This window comes from Pelophylax lessonae (genome assembly GCF_965119305.1).
Source record: "Pelophylax lessonae genome assembly, chromosome: 3".
Lineage (NCBI taxonomy): Eukaryota > Metazoa > Chordata > Amphibia > Anura > Ranidae > Pelophylax > Pelophylax lessonae.
In genome coordinates, this window is record NC_138770.1 from 197612620 (window position 1) to 197630917 (window position 18298).

General features: G+C 42.5%; 1 protein-coding gene across 3 annotated transcripts in view; it reads right to left on the minus strand.

The window, feature by feature from the left end:
- The window catches only part of NGEF (neuronal guanine nucleotide exchange factor), a 268456-nt gene that overhangs the window by 88291 nt on the left and 161867 nt on the right, over positions 1 to 18298 (minus strand). For all 3 annotated transcript variants that reach the window (XM_082251276.1, XM_082251278.1, XM_082251277.1), the window contains 3 exons: positions 8706 to 8848; positions 2165 to 2439; positions 264 to 424 (listed from right to left, as the gene is read on the minus strand). In XM_082251276.1, coding sequence (XP_082107402.1) covers positions 264 to 424; positions 2165 to 2439; positions 8706 to 8848 — 579 coding nt within the window. The remainder of the gene's footprint in view (positions 1 to 263; positions 425 to 2164; positions 2440 to 8705; positions 8849 to 18298) is intronic.

Genomic DNA, 18298 nt, shown 5'->3' on the forward strand with positions numbered 1-18298 from the left:
GCAGAACACCTATGGCTGTGAAAACTCAGCTTTACCTGCAGCACTGTCAGAGGTGGTCAGGTCCTCAATATTAAGCACCTGTAGGAGAGCTTGCATCAGACAGTCATTAACTACTTTATGTTGAGAAGATCTCCCCTCTGACAATACCCTCTCCCTAAGCAAATAAAATGAGCTTGTATGTACGTACGGGGGGGAGGAACTCTTATAAAAGCACCTAGGGTGATGACAGTTGGCTCCAGTAGGAATGCTTAGCTAGGACTTACCTTTCACTTGTGGACAGGACCTCTAGCACATTGGAGAATATGAAGTGTATTTCTGAAGGGTGCAGAGTAGCTTTGATTCTCTCGCTTTCCATAAAATGGGATACAAGAAGGCGCAGGCTCTTGTAATAGGATGCTTCAGACGTTACCAGTTCAAACATGGCCTTAAAGCACAACAATGATCTGAGTTAACTCCATCATATGTTATAAAATGACAAAATGCAGCCTGTTCTGAAAAAAGATTTAATTGTGTGAAAGCACTCAGTTTAGCTACTAAAACTTTCTCTGGAGAGTAATTCTAACATAGACTGACTGACAGAACTGAGGTGTTTTTAAATAATGACAATATTAAGTGCCTGTAGGACTGTGTTCCCCCATGGAAGAGCTACAGTGCTAAATTGTCACCCAATTCAGGATATATTCCATGAATACATGGAGCTACAGATATACTTCACAATGCAGTGTTGTTTGAGTTTATTTAAACTGTAAAAATGACTGTATGTTGTACTCTTTCAGGAGTGGAATCTAAATCCCTGATGAAGATTTACACACTATTTACTGTACATTTATCGAAACGCGTTGGATTATACCACTCCCACGAGCTGTACTCCGTGGTTTTATAATTATGCTATGGTTTGATAAACCATTCGGTTTCTGGTCATATGTACTATATTTGTATGTTTATATGAAGGTTTCAACATTGTTGATACCTTTTTTTGCAAATGACTCTTTCAAATAAAAGAATTTGATCATATTTGAAATTTAGTATTGTACTTGCCTTCGGGCTAAGATATTTGTTACCCAAGTCCCACACACCCCAAGGGGTCTCCCTTTCTACCACTTAGTCCAGGGATTATGGTAACCAAATACCCTAGGTAGTCTACACCATCCTTTGTTCAGATATACTTCACTTGCACTCCCTTTCCCTCAATGTGTTGTGGCACTATTAGGAGTAGGTCCTGCCATGCCATAACAAGCTAATTCTATGTCTAGCACAAAGCAGGAACAGCAGTTCACATTTGCACATTGATAAAGGTTGGTCATATACAGGCAGAACCCTAATTTTGGCTAACTCTCAAAGGTTTTCTGGTTCTGATCATTACTGTCAAGTACCTAAACCCACCGTTTCTCCCGAATTGGGTGATTGTTTATTTTTCTGTATACTCACTCTGAACAGGATGGAAGATGCAGTCATTGGTGTGTTCAATTTAAGCATATAGGTGATTCTAATATGACTACCATCCACACACAACACATGTGTGAATAAGACTACTTAAAGCCAAGAAATACATAATCTGTTGGCTTGATTTTCCTTCCATGGCAAATAAAAGGAAGACTGACCGAAACATAGAGGTTGCTATTGCTAGCCTTTCCTGAAAATGCCTGGCTACCATGCATACAGTTGTTTTTGAGTGGCTACCGAGGAATAAGTGTGCAGATCAGGAGGTCTGACTTTGTAAGATGTATGTTTTCCATCAGTGACAAGCAGGAGACAGATGGACACAGGTTAAATAGCCAGGACACCAGCATTTTCAAAGGAAAGTCAGCAGTGGCAGCATGTGTATTTTTCTCAGTATAGGTTTCCTTTAGGAGCCCCCGAGTTATAGGGCAAATCACAAAATGTCAACACCATCACCTACAGGAAAACACCTGCAGGTTTCCAGAGTCCTGAATCCTATTTTGTCCTGGGATACACTGGAAGGCAACCAATGTCAGTGATACAATGGCAGTGTCCTGTCTGAGGCTGAACGGAATGCCAAGTCCTAACGGGTGGAATGGGGTGGAGGGGCCAGAGAAAGCAATACATACAGATATCCACAGTTCGGATATGAAGTCCAATTCAGTCACTTTAAAAAGATCAGCATTGTTCGGCAAAGGCATTTTGTTTAAACCTCTAAACTTACTTCTTGAAGTTTGACTTCTTGTGGCTGCAGTACAGTCAGAACTCTGCTATTTTTGATTTCTGGCAGATCCTGCCACAAGTTGAAGCCAGAACATGTATTTTGCAAACGGCTCAGCGTTGAGTTAGACCGGTGTTGTCCTATAGAGGGGGGTGACCCCTCTTCTGGTGATTTAGGGCTCTCTGGAGTTTTAGCGGGTTGTGCATAACTGTCCTGAAGTCTTCGAGCTTCAATCTCATGTTGTGTGGATTTATCTCTGTATTCCTGGTACAGGAACTCTCCAGAAGAAAAGAAAATTAATTATCACCTTAGGTTATATTTTTATTTTAATTAAGGATAAAAAGTGCTTTGTTTCTTACAACAGCTAACTGTATAAAGCTCATTATTTAAACAGTAAATATACAGACACTTTCAATATAAAATATATAAAAAAATTATTACTTTGGTGCCATATAAACTGAAATGAAAAAGTGGTTTTAAAACTGTTATTCTCATTCTCTGTGTCGTGAATGCCTTAAGCACTATTCAAATTAGCTGCTAATGCGGGCAGAAGCTCCTCTGTCACTATTCTTTTATGATTATTTTGGGTTAATTTACTAATGGAAGAAAGAAAGAAAGAAAGAAAGAAAGATGATGTCAAACAATGTTCCTCAGAAGCACAGACATCATTTTGCAATACCAAATCTAAATTCTAGGGCATGGAGTGGTGTAGGATCCACTTGATACCAGGACAAAGGAGATGGACTCAAACAGAACTCAAACAGAACTGATAGTGGAGAACATGGAACCTTACATGGCCATTACAATCCTCGTAGCACAGCTCATGTCAACAGGTGTTATTTTCCTGCATTTAGAACGCTCCTTAAAGGCAAGTCAGAAAAATCATATTGGCTTCAATTGAACAGAACACACATGGAGGCCAGAGGCTACGTTTGATCTGCTTTGCATTGTACTGTTTTTCTTTGGATGTAGAATGTCTTATTAATGTGGGGACAAAGCAAGATAAATCCAATATTTTTAATGACTAATGCAGAATTATCATTTTAAATTCAGTTGCACGCATGTAAATGGAAAATGCAGTGTCTGAATAAAATGCCTGTCAACATGAACCCTAAAACCCCATTTACACCTAAGTGTCTTGTAGCTCAAAGCTCCAACATGCTCAGCCAAGTCAAATCCCATGCTTTTAAACTGCCTCTGTTAACATCTGAGCGTACCGGCACCTGTAGCTCAACATCTGAAGCTCCAAAAGATACATGAGCTACTTTTGAAGCAGGATATGGACATTTTTTGGCGCATTTAGTTCAATAGGAGCAGATGAAAAAATGTTCAAAAAAGCTAGTTATTTGCGTCTTTTAAGTGCTACCATAATAAAAGTATTTGGGGTCAAAATGGGCAATCCTCTCCCAAAGAAATTCCTGTGTGGCACTTGATTCCTAAAAAGGCATGAAAAATGTTAAAAAGCAATCCAAGAGAGTTTCAAAATCACCTACATATGATACGCTCAAGTGTATATAGGGCTAAAAGGTATTAATGCAGGCACATTTTAAACTGGAAATAAAACCCAAATTTGACAAGGCTGAAATCTCCTGAAGTAACTCACTCAGCCATTGCCATTGCTGTTGTTTCCTCCTTGTTAAAAAGAAAGGCTTTTTTCTTTGCTCACTAATAACTAAGGCACACATTAGGTTAATATTAAGTTCCTACAGAGATGGAACAACCGCTGTGACATGTAGTACTTTAATACCTTGCACACAGCCTACTACATGATCTATTAAAGGACAGTTCCAACAATTTCATACAAGCCTTTGGTACTTAGACTCAATAAACTCTTTCTGAAAAATACCCAAGGTGGATGAGCCAAGATCAAGGCTGAATTTCAGCATTGGCAGTGGCCTAGGGCATCAGGGTTGCCATGGGAGTCACAGAGCCACCCTCACATCATGTTGCTAATTCTTAGGGACATATTTTCATGTGTAACAATTTCAGATAGCTTCCCTTCAAGCCACAGCTATCTGGCTGGGTCCTCATTGTTGCTGTCTCTAAGCAGTTTGTTAATTTTTGTTGATAGATGACTGTACTGTGTATTAACAGCTCACCCACTCTGGGTTCATACACCTAGAACTGAACTGCTAACAGAGCATTGCGATACTCTGCTCCTGACGCAAAGTGGGTTAAATTTTAGCCTTTCTTCCCTAAAGTGGGGTACACACTAGTAGAAAATCTGCCGAAAATTCCCGTCAGAGGTAAAATCGTCTGATTTTCGGCTAGTGTGTACACAACTTTCAGCAGCCGATGCCGACATTTTCAACGGAAGAAAACGGAGGGCCAAACACCAAAATTTTTATCGTCCGACCCAAGACGACCAATTTTCATTTAATGTGTATGCAGTACATCTGCGAAAAATCGGATACGAAAGACCGCACATGATCTGAAGTTGCTGACGACCCAGAAGTCTAGGAACAAATGTCCCAAAAAAAAAAAACTGACGTGAAATTTCGTAAACATTATGCACTGTCAACTAAAAATGGTTATGACCGCTGAGCATGAGAGAGAAAATTCGGAGGATATTTAGTCCGATTTTCGTCAAGTGTGTACGGGCCTTAAGCCTTGGTGACCCTTGTGTGTCTTATGCTTATCTGCGATACTACATCTAACCTGTCAACTGCAGTAGAAGGGGGGTAGCACAGAACAGTTGGCCTTTGGGGCAGGAAGGATACATTTACCCCTGACAAAAATTGATACAATATTCTCTACCACAGAAGATTAAAGTTTTTAATGCCAAAAAATGCAAAGAAAAATAAGTGTATCTGCATAGGGTGCAGGAAGAAATTTCCTGCAATTATTATGTATATCAAACACAATCTGTAAGGTCACAAGTATAAATATTCTGTTTAGGGAAAATGCAGCATTTAAAGCAGTAAGGTTTCCTGGATCATTGCTGTATAACTTTACATTTGCCAGGAACCGTCAATGGTTCCCATGTCAACCATCTGAGAACTATACATCTCCACTGGCTTCAGAGGGTAAGTACTAATATGCCAGACAAGAAGTACATGAAACTACATTGATCTGTACAAACCAAATACCAGAAAAGCTCAGCCAATCAAAAGTTTATAAGTTTCTGTCTCAACCAATAAAAATCTAGATTCATAGGTTTCTCCCATTGTCATGCTGAGTCTTTATTCATTTATGAACCAAGGATAAACAATATATGAGTATGAACATTTTGTTTCAGTCTCACGCTTAATAGGACATGAATAACCAAGCTGAAAAAGCCTGCTGCAACTTTGGCTCTGGAAATGATTCACCTACTGGACTAAATATTTCCTATGCATAAACATAATGAATGAGATGTAATCAACAAATTACTCAACTATCGTACACTCTATATTATAGATAGACTTTGAGCGAGAAAGGTGTGCTCTAGACAGCCACAGAACAATGATGCTGTATGAAATTCCGTAACCTAAAAAAAATATTGGCTAACCTTAGGCTTTAGCATGTACAGAAAGGTGTAAATTAAACCTCATTCACACAAATTACCATTTAAAATATTAATGTTAATGCCACTAAACCAAATGTTAATCATTCAAAAAAGACTCTAAGGCCTCTTTCACAAGGGGGGACTGATCGGGTCTGCCTGTCAGTGTTTTAGGTGGACCCAATCAGACCATCCTTTGCCCTCTATGGAGCGGCGGATGTAAAATGGACATGTGTCCCTTAACACCAGCTGACATCTGATTCTATCCAATATAAACAGATGGATAGGGGATCCGTTCCCCATCTGTCTGACGGATCGGATGACAGTTGGATGTAAACAGACAGATGGGCTGTTTACATCCAACCCCCTATAGAGGAAGGTGGGCTATGTCTATGTCCGCTCTGCTTATGCATCATGTCAGGAGATCAGCAGACATATCTTCCTCTGAGCAGGTGGATCCTCTGGTGGAGGGTGCCAGTGTGAAAGAGCCCTAAGAATATTGTTACTGGCACATATAAGCCAGCATCTCCAATTACTTTTACATGGAATTCCAGGAAAACAGCTAAATACACTGATGAAATACATCTATGGGAGCTGCTTCACCTGTCAAAGGATTTGGGTTTCTGTCCATCCAGATGTAAGATTTACACAACTTAGCCACACAGCACAAGTCAGGTTTTCATCTGCTGCAGTTCAGTAACACATACATGTTTTGTCCCTCCTGCTTTTCTTTTTTTCTCTTTTATCTCAACTCTTTTTATTATCTATCTTCCTATTCACATAGAACCAATCATATAATACTGCAGTATATCAGGTCAATGCTACTCTGTTTTATCTGTCCATTTATGTACCAGTATTTTTCATATATTTGATTTTTTTTCCATTGCACATATACAATACTGATAGCAACATATGTTGGATGTGTATAAATGCCTAATGTCTGTATGTTGCCTTGGATTTTATTTTTGTATCTTATTGTACATATATTGTAAGTGTACATCTTTTATCACCCGTACAATTCACAGAATTTGTCCTAAAAACCTAATAAGTTTAAATTATACATAAAAAATAATATATCTCACAAAAGTGAGTACATCACTCACATTTTTGGAAATATTTTATTATATCTTTTCATGTGACAAAACTGAAGAAATGACACTTTGCTACAATGTAAAGTAGTGAGTGTACAGCATGTTTAACAGTGTAAATTTGCTGTCCCCTCAAAATAACTCAACACACAGCCAATAATGTCTAAACCGCTGGCAACAAAAGTGAGCACACCCCTAAGGGAAAATGTCCAAATTGGGCCCAAAGTGTAAATATTTTGTGTGGCCACCATTATTTTCCATCACTGCCTTAACCCTCATGGGCATGGAGTTCACCAGAGCTTCACAGGTTGCCACTTGAGTCCTCTTCCACTCCTCCATGATGACATCATGGAGCTGGTGGATGTTAGAGACCTTGCGCTCCTTCACCTTCCATTTGAGAATGCCCCACAGATGCCCAATAGGGTTTAGGTCTGGAGATATTCTTGGCCAGTCCATCACCTTTACCCTCAGCTTCTTTAGCAAGGCAATGGTCGTCTTAGAGGTGTGTTTGGGGTCGTTATCATGTTGGAATACTGCCCTGCGGCCCAGTCTCAAAAGGGAGAGGATCATGCTCTGCTTCAATATGTCACAGTAATGTGAAAGATGGTGTCGCGCTAATCATAGCATAAGCATATTTCAACTGACAGCATGAGTCCCATGTGCAATGAGAGTCCAAGTCTATCCAAAGGAGTGCAGAGAGAGAAGGATCCACCATCAAACAGAGCCACTAAACACTCTTACAAGCAGCTTAGACCCAACAGGGTCACACAACGCCCAAAGTGCTGATGTATGTGTACATGTTGGCATTCATGGTTTCCTCAATGAACTGTAGCTCCCCAGTGTCGGCAGCACTCATGCAGCCCCAGACCATGACACTCCCACCACCATGCTTGACTGTAGGCAAGACACACTTGTCTTTGTACTCTTCACCTCACACGTTTGACACCATCTGAACCAAATACGTTTATCTTGGTCTCATCAGATCACAGGACATGGTTCCAGTAATCCATATCCTTAGCTGCTTGTCTTCAGCAAACAGTTTGTGGGCTTTCTTGTGCATCATCTTTAGAAGAGGCTTCCTACTGGGATGACAGCCATGCAGACCAATTTGATGCAGTGTGCGGCGTATGGTCTGAGCACTGACAAGCTGGACCCCTACCACCAATTCTGGCAGCACTCATATGTCTATTTCTCAAAGCACTCAACTTCTTTGGTCGACCATGGCACGGGCCTGTTCTGAGTGGAACCTGTCCTGGTAAACCACTGTATGGTCTTGGCCACCGTGCTGCTGCTCAGTTTCAGGGTCTTGGCAATCTTCTTATAGCCTAGGCCATCTTTATGTAGAGCAACAATTATTTTTTTCAGAACCATCAGAGAGTTCTTCTCTTCCAGTGACCAGTATGAGAGAGTGAGAGCGATGACTCCAAATTTAACACACCTGCTCCCCATTCACACCTGAGACCTTGTAACACTAACGAGTCACATTACACTGAGGAGGGAAAACGGCTAAATAAGCCCCCTTTGGACATTTTCACTTAGGGGTGTACTCACTTTTGTTGCCAGATGTTTAGACAGTAATGGCTGTGTGTTGAGTTATTTTGAGGGGACAGCAAATTTACACTGTTATGCAAGCTGTACACTCACTACATTGTAACGAAGTGTAATTTCTTCAGTGTTGTTACATGAAAAGTTATAATAAAATATTTATAAAAATATGAGGGGTGTACTCACTTTTGTGAGATACTGTATATACTTGGCTGCTGTAACTCTTCAAAACTGGCATTTTCCTTTTAGACAATTTAATGCACAAGGCCCTTTGGCAGAGAATAGAGGGCCTCTGGTTATCTAACTCTGTATTAAAATATACATTTGCTGCCAAGAATAACTATTAAAATAATAGTTGTACATGCCCATGTACAGATAATACAATAGATGTAAAATAAATAATCAATCTCAGCAAAGGAATTCTTACCTACGTCTCCTATTAAGGTTTTCCATGAGTCTGCTGGCGCAGGGTAGATGGTTGGCAGTGCCTCTGGGGTAGGGGTGGCACAGTCAGTAGAGGAGGGGCTGTCTGCTATAGGATTGTTAGAATCTTCAGAGTGAGGATATTCCCTGTAAAGAATAAAATCTACAATTAGCTAACAGTCAGCCATTTGAAAAGACTTACCATAAACTTGGGCTGCAAAAATACATCAAGCCTTTACTTTTCTTATGGATAGCCTCTGCCATTTGAACTTCTCACCCAACCTCCCCCAGTGGCCTGTTTTGTAGTTCATAAACCTTGAAACAAATACACAGAAGTAAAGCTCTGTACTTGGATTTTTTTATTTTCTAGTAAAAGGGCACAAGGCTGACTACTGCATTCAAATAAAATCTACAGCAATGGCAGAGCAGCCAGAATTTACCCAGTTCTGAATTCCAAGCACCTTGTGCAAATATATTATTATTTTTTTTTTTTATTGTAGAATGGAGAAGGGTTCCACCTCAGTCAACTTTTTATTGCTGTTTGTGCTACCATTTTGGAGACTAAGGCTGGGTTCACATACTGTATGTGCGGCCATAGTTCCCAGCATGGGGTCCGGTGCGCTCCTGTTCATCAGTTCAGGTGTGGTGTGAATTAGATCTGAATTTTTGCCTGAACTTGCATCTGAACTGGACTCAAACAGGCACAGGACCCTTTTGGAATGCAGACCATGGCCGCCCTGGACCTGTGTGAACCACCTCCATTGACAGCCGGTCACACTCACATGCAGGGCTTTTTTTCAGCAGGAACGCGGGGGAACGCAGTTCCGGCACCTTCAGTACTGAATGGTACTCTATTTAATGGCAAGGGGTGCTTGGGTGTGCTGGAGGGTCTATTGATAATGGCTGCTGGGGGAATCTATTGTTGCTGGAGGGGATCTAATTTTGCATGGTTGTTTATTGTTTCTGGGGAGGGCAATTGTTGCTGGTTTGCTGGAGGGGGGCTTATGATGCTGGGGAGTCAATTGCTGCTGGATAGGATGTGCTGTTGAGGAAGGGGGTCTGTTGATGCTGGCTGCTGGTGAAAATCTATTGCTGGTGGATGCAGGGGATCTATTTTACTGCTTTTCTTGCTATCATTACCAAATTCCATACAAATTACTTCGCACCACAAAAATGATACCTGGCTCTGTATTCTGTAAAGAGGGCGGCACTAAGAGGTGGGGGGAGGGGGGTTGAATCAAGAAACGGCGCTCAGGGGTGGGTAGAGGGCAGAGACAAGAATTGACCCAGAAAGGGGGAGTTCCTGCACCTATTCTCTGAGAAAAAAAGCCCTGCTCACATGTAATGCGAATTGGATGCGGAAAAACACCTGCATCTAATTTGTACATATGTGAACCCGGCCTAATTCTACCTTCAAAATTTAAAGGTGTCAAACAGTAATGGAGCTGAGGAGAAACCTCCCTAGTGTTGACACTGACAGCAAATAAGAACATACTGTATTTTTTACCATATTAATCGTTTTCACTGCTATATTTGTATTTGAATTGCAAGGATTTGTGTCAGCCTATGCTATAATAAATACTTGCAAGCCCTATATGGGACTTAATGCCAAAAAGGATTGTTAAAAATGGAGAGTTTTTGAGATATCATTATTGCTGATTTTAAAAAAAAATAGTATTTTGCTGGGTAAAAAAAAGACATTTTTTTTAGGATAGGTTTCTGGTTAAATGGCAATCTTTTTTTAATAATATACAATTGAGCACTATAATTTATGGTACTTACTACTGTGGTCCAGATTAATACTACTGTATATTTGATAAAAAATTATTTCTGAGTTGGAATAAAGTTTTCTTGAAAAAATTGCATGTCATATGGCCCTAGAGTAAACTGTTCTCATAAAGCCAATCTAGTAATTGCAGATTTTGGAAAAGACATACACTGGTAAAGAGATATAATTAGCATATAGGTCTTTACCAGTAAGAAGTAAAATTAAAAATGTATTGTTCACATACTGTGTGTAATAACAGTATGACTGAATATAAAAATACATGTAGCATTCCCCCTACAGGGGCTGCTGGTAACTGGCTCCCCTATTCCTGCACAGCCAGGCAACAAACATTTCCAACTTGCATCCAGACACATGCATGTTGTTGTATTGGGGGAAACAACTTGGACAAGGCGTAGGGATTACGGGATGCCCAACTTGACTTGAAATAACAGATGAGGACAAACTTCCTGCCTATGTACAGAGAAAAGAGCCTGGACTGCTCTCCTTGCTAGAAACCCCCATTCTCTTTTGATCAGTGGCAAAGTTCCTTATAGCCCCCCCTTGGAAAAAAGCACAAATGTTGCAACACTGCATGCAGGAGTATCTCCTCTCCTCTTGTAGAACTTCTCCCAGCTCCACTGCCTGCAGGTACTACCAGCCCTCCTGGCTGCTTGTCTACCAGCCCACCCGGCTGCTCCAGAGATATCCCAGGACAAGAAATAAAGGGTTAAGCACAGCACTCTCTTTTGAAAGCTTGCTACATGTGGCAGTCTCTCCCCTTGTGAATACCTGGGTGTGCTGATATACTCACTCTGTCCTCCTTGCTCCCTGCTGCTCGTATGCAAGATTTTTCCCAAAACCAACACTAAAAGGATCCTTCTCAGCCAGCCCAAGCCCAGCCTGGAGGCAGAGCCCCCCCCCCCCCTAGACCTGGGGTCCCCTCCTAGGCCACCGACAGCCTCCTCACTACTTCATCTTCCACCTGACTCCCCTGCTGGTCAAACTCCACCATATTTAAGGGCTGACCCAACCACCCTGCCAGGCCCTCTGCTCGGGGATATGCCAGATTCCCTCAAGTATGCAGATCACAACCTCCTGGCCTCTGATTATTAGCTTCCAGAAGCTTCTCCAAACTTCTAAATCCAGAGGGAGGTCTCAGAGACATGCACTGGAGAGCCACTCAGCCTGACCTGCAGAAATCTGACCTAATTACAGACTCACGCAGTTACCATGAGTCATACACAAACATTTACCTACACTAACACTAGAGGGTGCTGCATACAATAGTGGTTTTTATTTATATTTTTTTAACCGATAAACATAGTAAAATTATGAAAAACTACCTGGGGTTTTTTTTATTATTTTTTTACAAATGTATCTGCTAAATGTACTTCATATCACAGCTAACATTATACCTAGCTTATCAACTGTTTTTTTGGAAAGTTGAGGAGTTGAGCTGAGCTATATAATACAATTAGACCTGATATAAAAAAAAAAAAATAGCTTGGTATATGTTTTATTTTGGTTGTGTTTAGTTTATCTAATAGCAAGGCCCTAACGATACAAGATCTGGAACTGTGGGAGGAGTAGGGTCAAGCCATTTACCCGTTATAGAATTCTTTACTCTCAAGGTTAAAATATGTTACCATTTAGTGAGTCTCATTGTTTGACAGCTATGTTCTATATAGTGTGGTGGAAAAGCATAAGTGCAGGTCAAGAGATATGGTTTTGTCAGTTATTGTATTCATGTAGTCTATTGAGGTTTCCAGAAACATTCTATGATGGAGTATTTCCACAGGAGGGGGGTGGTTCAAATTTGGGAATGGTATTTTGTATGTGGGACAATAACTGATCCACCTTTGTGGTGGGTTTTTCATAGTTATATTATTAGGCCCAGTAGGCCCATTTTTAATTTTAAACTGGATGTCTCTCCAAGTTTCGTCAATTATCACCTTACGTACGACATTTGTAAATGCATACAGAGAAAATAGAAATATGTGTGTCTGGGGCAGATTAGATAAGCTAAAACCCTTAGGCCACTTGAGATTGAAGTGAGATGTGAAAGATGCTTAAAGGATAGAAAAATGTCTAACTGAATCTTTATTAGTAAGTTATCTGCTGATCTACAGACACTCTAATGGGATTCAAGGCTGCATATGGTTTTATCTATATTTGTTTTTTGTTAGCAGAAAGATATTCATATATATATAGCCAGGGCCGGTGCTTCCACTAGGCAAACTAGGCAGCCGCCTAGGGCGCATTGCCACTTAGGGGCGCAGCCATGAGTCAGCAATCTCTCTCCATCATGAATGATCCTTGGGAGCTGAGGGGAGGTGCGGCAGTGGGGGAGGAAGAAGGGACAGAGGAAGATGCCAGGTGTCTGGGGCAATGGTGGAACTACCAGGCCCTGGATTTCCACCATTGTTGGTGGGGCCCCAAGAGGCAGGAAGGGAGCCCACCGGAGTGCTGCCTGCATAATGATCCTCTTCATCTGGAGCTGAGTGGCCTAAACCCTGGGCAGGACGTGATTCTCTACACTGAGCTGGTGGGCAGCTGTTCATTTCCCTGGGTCAGTATTAAGCAGGGAGTGGAGGAGAGCTGAACCTGAGCCGGAGCTCGGCACTGGAGGGTGGCACCTTTACTGGAGCAGAAGCGACGAGGCAACGGAATGGTCTGAGAAGGTTGGTAATGAAGGACATGCGGAGTTCTCTGACTGCTGCTTCTCCCTCCACCAGGAGCCGGTTGGAGCTGTGGTGAGCACTGTGATTCAGGAGAAGAGCATCCTGGGAGAAGGAATTTAGCAGGATCACAGTGAAGGAGGGCAGAGTGCGGGCCACTCTCTTCATACTGCCCAGTGAGTGTCCCCAGAACAGGGGATCAGGGTCCCTGGGTGTGACATGGAGGATCCCTGGTGTGAAAGAGAATTGGGGTCACCAGGTGTGCCATGGGGAATCGTAGTCATAAAGGTATGACATGGGGGATAGGGGTCACGAGTGTAACAGGGGTTCAGGGTCACCAGGTTTGCAATGAGGAATTGTGACCCCTTGGTATGCCATGGGGGATTGAGGTCCCCAGGTGTGACATGGAGGAACATCATGGTCCTGTCACGGAACCATGAACCAAACGTACAACAACAGATAAGAGAAAATAAGAAGGCTTTATTGAAAATCAAGCTGTAAAGCAAAAGTCCAAACGGATGGCGAAACCGAGGCAGAGTCCTTGCGAAGCCAGAGGTCAGGAACCAGGAGGGTAGTCAGACGAAGCCGGGATCAGGAACCAGCAGGGTAGACAGACGAAGCCAGGATCAGGAACCAGCAGGGTAGTCAGACGAAGCCAGAATCAGGAACCAGAAGCAGCAGCAGTCTTAGAAGCATGTGAACACAGGAGGACCAAGCAAGGAACTGAAGCCACAGACCTCCTATATATATGAGCTAGGCATCCAGCTCCTCCCAGTGGGAAGGAGGAGCCGCAGAGTGGGAGGCTACAAGAAACCCAGAAACCAAGATGGCCGCCAGCACATGTCAAACGAAGGAGAACAGCAAGAAGGTAAGACCATGACAGGTCCCCAGGTGTGACATGGAGGAACATCAGGGTCCCCAGGTGTGACATGGAAAAACATCAGGGTCTCCGGGTATGACATGGAGGAGCATCAGGGGCCCCTGGTGTGACATAGAGGAACATTGGGGTCACTGGGTATGACAGCACGACATGGAGGAACACAGGGGTCCCTGGGTGTGACATGGAGGAACATCGGGGTCAGTGGGTATGAAAGAATTACATGGAGGAACCATCAGATCAGGGTCACTGAATATGACATAGAGGAGTTTTCAAACCCTTCCCTTTTTGTCTTATTTTTTTGGGGGGGGGGGGGGGCACGAGTAGCTGGTCTTGCCTAGGGCGTGAAATAGTCTAGCGCCGGCCCTGTATATAGCGCTGTTTTGCCTGTGAGTCTGGCTTGGAGCGAAGAACTGACAGCACTGTAGGAACAGGGAAAGCTACAGTAACATAACCTTTCCCTGTAATTACCATTTATTGACTAATCATGGTGATCAACTGAGTGGTTCTTGACCTTGTCTCTAGGACCTCAGGCTGTAGCCTGTTCCGAGAGCTAAACGTGCACAGTGCACGGTGCACAGTTTATTTGAAAGAAGGAAAAGTGTGTTACAATGACAAATGTTCTAGTCCCAATGTGGTTACAATGACTGGCTCAACATGGTGTTCACATGGTCTGGAACCACACACGCATTTAGATATCTGTGAATGTTCAATATGGCTCCTAACGAGATATCTGGCTGTGGCTTTAAATTGACCCTATTGCTAATAAAAAAAAAGAAAAGAAACCTAAACGAAGATTAATAATACTTACCAGTATAGGTGGATTGCATTTGCAACTCCAATTTTTGCCATCTCACAGATATTTGATCTCTCTAAACCTCTGCAGCTTCAGTCACTGTGAAGAAATCAATCCTCAAAATTCACTGCAGAAGCAAAGAAGTCATCCAAGCTGTTTTCTCAGTAGCTCGGGTCATCAGTGCTTCTTGGAATTTTAAGCATGTACTGTTCCACAATACTAGCAGTTACAAGAGACAGTGAGGTCTTGTTTTAAGGCTCATTTTACTGCTTGTTATGATTTTTTAAGTACTTGAACATTTATAGCTTGGCCTCCCTGTCTTGGAAGGGGTTTCATGACAATCTGTGGGTTCTAATTGTGTCATTATGATTAATAATAATTTTATTTTTGTGCTGACATGCTTCTGCGTGGGACAGTGTTGCAGGGGCTTCCTAAAGCTTTGTAAAGGTCCCAAAACTGCTGACTCATATTTTTTGCTTTTTATTCTGTTGTCCCTCCTGTCTGTGGGTCAGAAAAGCAGGGACAAGTGGGTATGCTGGTCAGGCTGCATTGATGGGCACAGGTGAGGTTGCATTGTCAGGCACAGGTGAGGCTGCATTGACGGGCACATGTGAGGTTGCATTGGTGGGTACAGGTGAGGCTGCATTGATGGGCACAGGTGAGGCTGCATTAATGGGCACAGGTGAGGCGGCATTGATGGGTGCTGATCAGGATGCATTGATGGGCACAGGTGAAGCTGCATTGAGGTGCACAGGTGAGGCAGCATTGATGGGCACTGATCAGGCTGAATTGATGGGCATTTATGGTTACCGATCAGGCTGCATTGGTGGGCACAAGTGAGGCTGTATTAATGGACACTGGTGAGGCTGCTTAATGGGCACAGGTGAGGTTGCATTGAAGGACACAGGTGAGGCTGCATTTATGGGCACAGGTGAGGCTGCATTGATGGGCACAGGTGAGGCTGCATTGATGGACACTGATCAGGCTGCATTGATGGGCACAGGTGAGGTTGCATTGATGGGCACTGATGAGGCTGCATTCATGAGCACTGGTGGGGGGGGGGCAGTGAGGGGCACTGATGGGCTGCATTGTTGGGCACAGGTGAGGCTGCATTGATGGGCACAGGTGAGGCTGCATTGAAGGGCACTAGAGAGGCTGCATTCATAGGCACTGATGAGGCTGCACTGATGAGGCTACACTGATGGGCACTGGTGAGGTACCGATGAGGCGAGTAACCCCTAAGGCCTGTCTAGTAGCTCAGGATTTGAAATTTTGAACCCTATATATATATATATATATATATATATATATATATATATATATATATATATATATATATATATATTTATTTATTTATATACGTACCGGTCATTTTATTAAGAATACTTGTTCAATTGCTTTGTAACACAAACTGCTAATAAGCTAGTCACATAGCAGCAACTCAATGCTTTTTGGCATCTAGACGACTGCTCAAACCGAGCATCAGAATGGGGAAGAAAGGGGATTTAGGTGACTTTGAACATGGCATAGTTGCTGGTGGCAGACGGGCTGATCTGAGTATTTAAAAAACTGCTGATCTACTGGGATTTTCACGCACAACCATCTAGGGTTTACAGAGAATGGGTCAAAAAAGAGAAAATATCCAGTGAGTGGCAGCTGTGCGGACAAAAAAGCCTTGTTGATGTCAGAGATTAGGAGAGAATGGTTTGAGATGATAGAAAGGCAAGAGTAACTCAAATAACCACTTGTTACAACCAAGAGATGCAGAATACCATCTCTGAATGCACAACACTTCAAACATTAAAGCAGATGGGCTACAGCAGCAGAAGACCACAACGGGGGCCACTCCTGTCAGCTTAGAACAGGAAACTGAGCCTACAATTCACAAAGGTTCACCAAAATTAGATAAAAGAAGATTGAAAAAACGTTGCCTGGTCTGATGAGTCTCTATTTCAGCTGCGACATTCAGATGGTAGGGTCAGAATTTGGCATAAACAACATGAAAGCATGGATCTATCCTGCCTTGTATCAACATTTCAGGCTTGTTGTGGTGGTGTAATGGTGTGGGAGATATTTTCTTGGCACACTTTGGGCCCCAATAAAACCAACTGAGCATTGTTTAAACGCCACAGCCTACCTGAGCATTGTTGCGGACCATGTCCATCCCTTTATGACTACAGTGTACCCATCTTCTGATGGCTCCTTCCAGCAGGATAATGCACATGTCACAAAGCTCAAATCATCTCAAACTGGTTTCTTGAACATGACAACGAGTTCACTGTACTCCAATGGCCTCCACAGTCACCAGATCTTAATCCAATAGAGCACCTTTGGGATGTGGTGGAACAAGAGATTTGCATCATGGATGTACAGCTGAAAAATCTGCAGCAACTGCGTGAAGCTTAATGTCAATATGGACCAAAATCTCTGAGGAATGTTTCTAACACCCTGTTGAATCTATGCTACAAAGAATTAATGCAGTTCTGATGGCAAAAAGGGGTCCAACCGGGTACTAGCAAGGTGTACCTAAAAGTGGCCGGTGAGTGTATATATATATATATATATATATATATATATATATATATATATATATATATATATGTGTAATCACAAAAGTGAGTACACCCCTCACATATTTGTAAATATTTTATGATATCTTTTCATGTGACAACACTGAAGAGATGACACTTTGCTACAATGTAAAGTAGTGAGTGTACAGCTTGTATAACAGTGTAAATATGCTGTCAAAATAACTCAACACACAGCTATTAATGTCGAAACCGCTGGCAACAAAAGTGAGTACACCCCTAAGTGAAAATGTCTGAATTGGGCCCAATTAGCCATTTTCCCTCCCCGGTGTCATGTGACTTGTTAGTGTTACAAGATCTCAGGTGTGAATGGGGAGCAGGGGTTTTAAATTTGGTGTTATCGTTCTCACTCTCACTCATACTGGTCACTGGAAGTTCAACATGGCACCTCATGGCAAAGAACTCTCTGAGGATCTGAAAACAAGAAATGTTGCTCTACGTAAAGATGGCCTAGGCTATAAGAAGATTGCCAAGACCCTGAAACTGAGCTGCAGCACGGTGGCCAAGACCATACAGCAGTTTAACAGGACAGGTTCCACTCAGAACAGGCCTCGCCATGGTCAACCAAAGAAGTTGAGTGCACGTGCTCAGCGTCATATCCAGAGGTTGTCTTTGGGAAATAGACATATGAGTGCTGCCAGCATTGCTACAGAGGTTGAAGGGGTGGGGGGTCAGCCTGTCAGTGCTCAGACCATACGTTGCACACTGCATCAAATTGGTCTGCGTTGCTGTTATTCCAGAAAAAAAGCCTCTTCTAAAGACGATGCACACAAAATGATGATGCTTGTCTTTGCTGAAGACAAGCAGACTAAGGACATGAATTACTGGAACCCTGTCCTGTGGTCTGATGAGACCAAGATAAATTTATTTGGTTCAGATGGTGTCAAGCA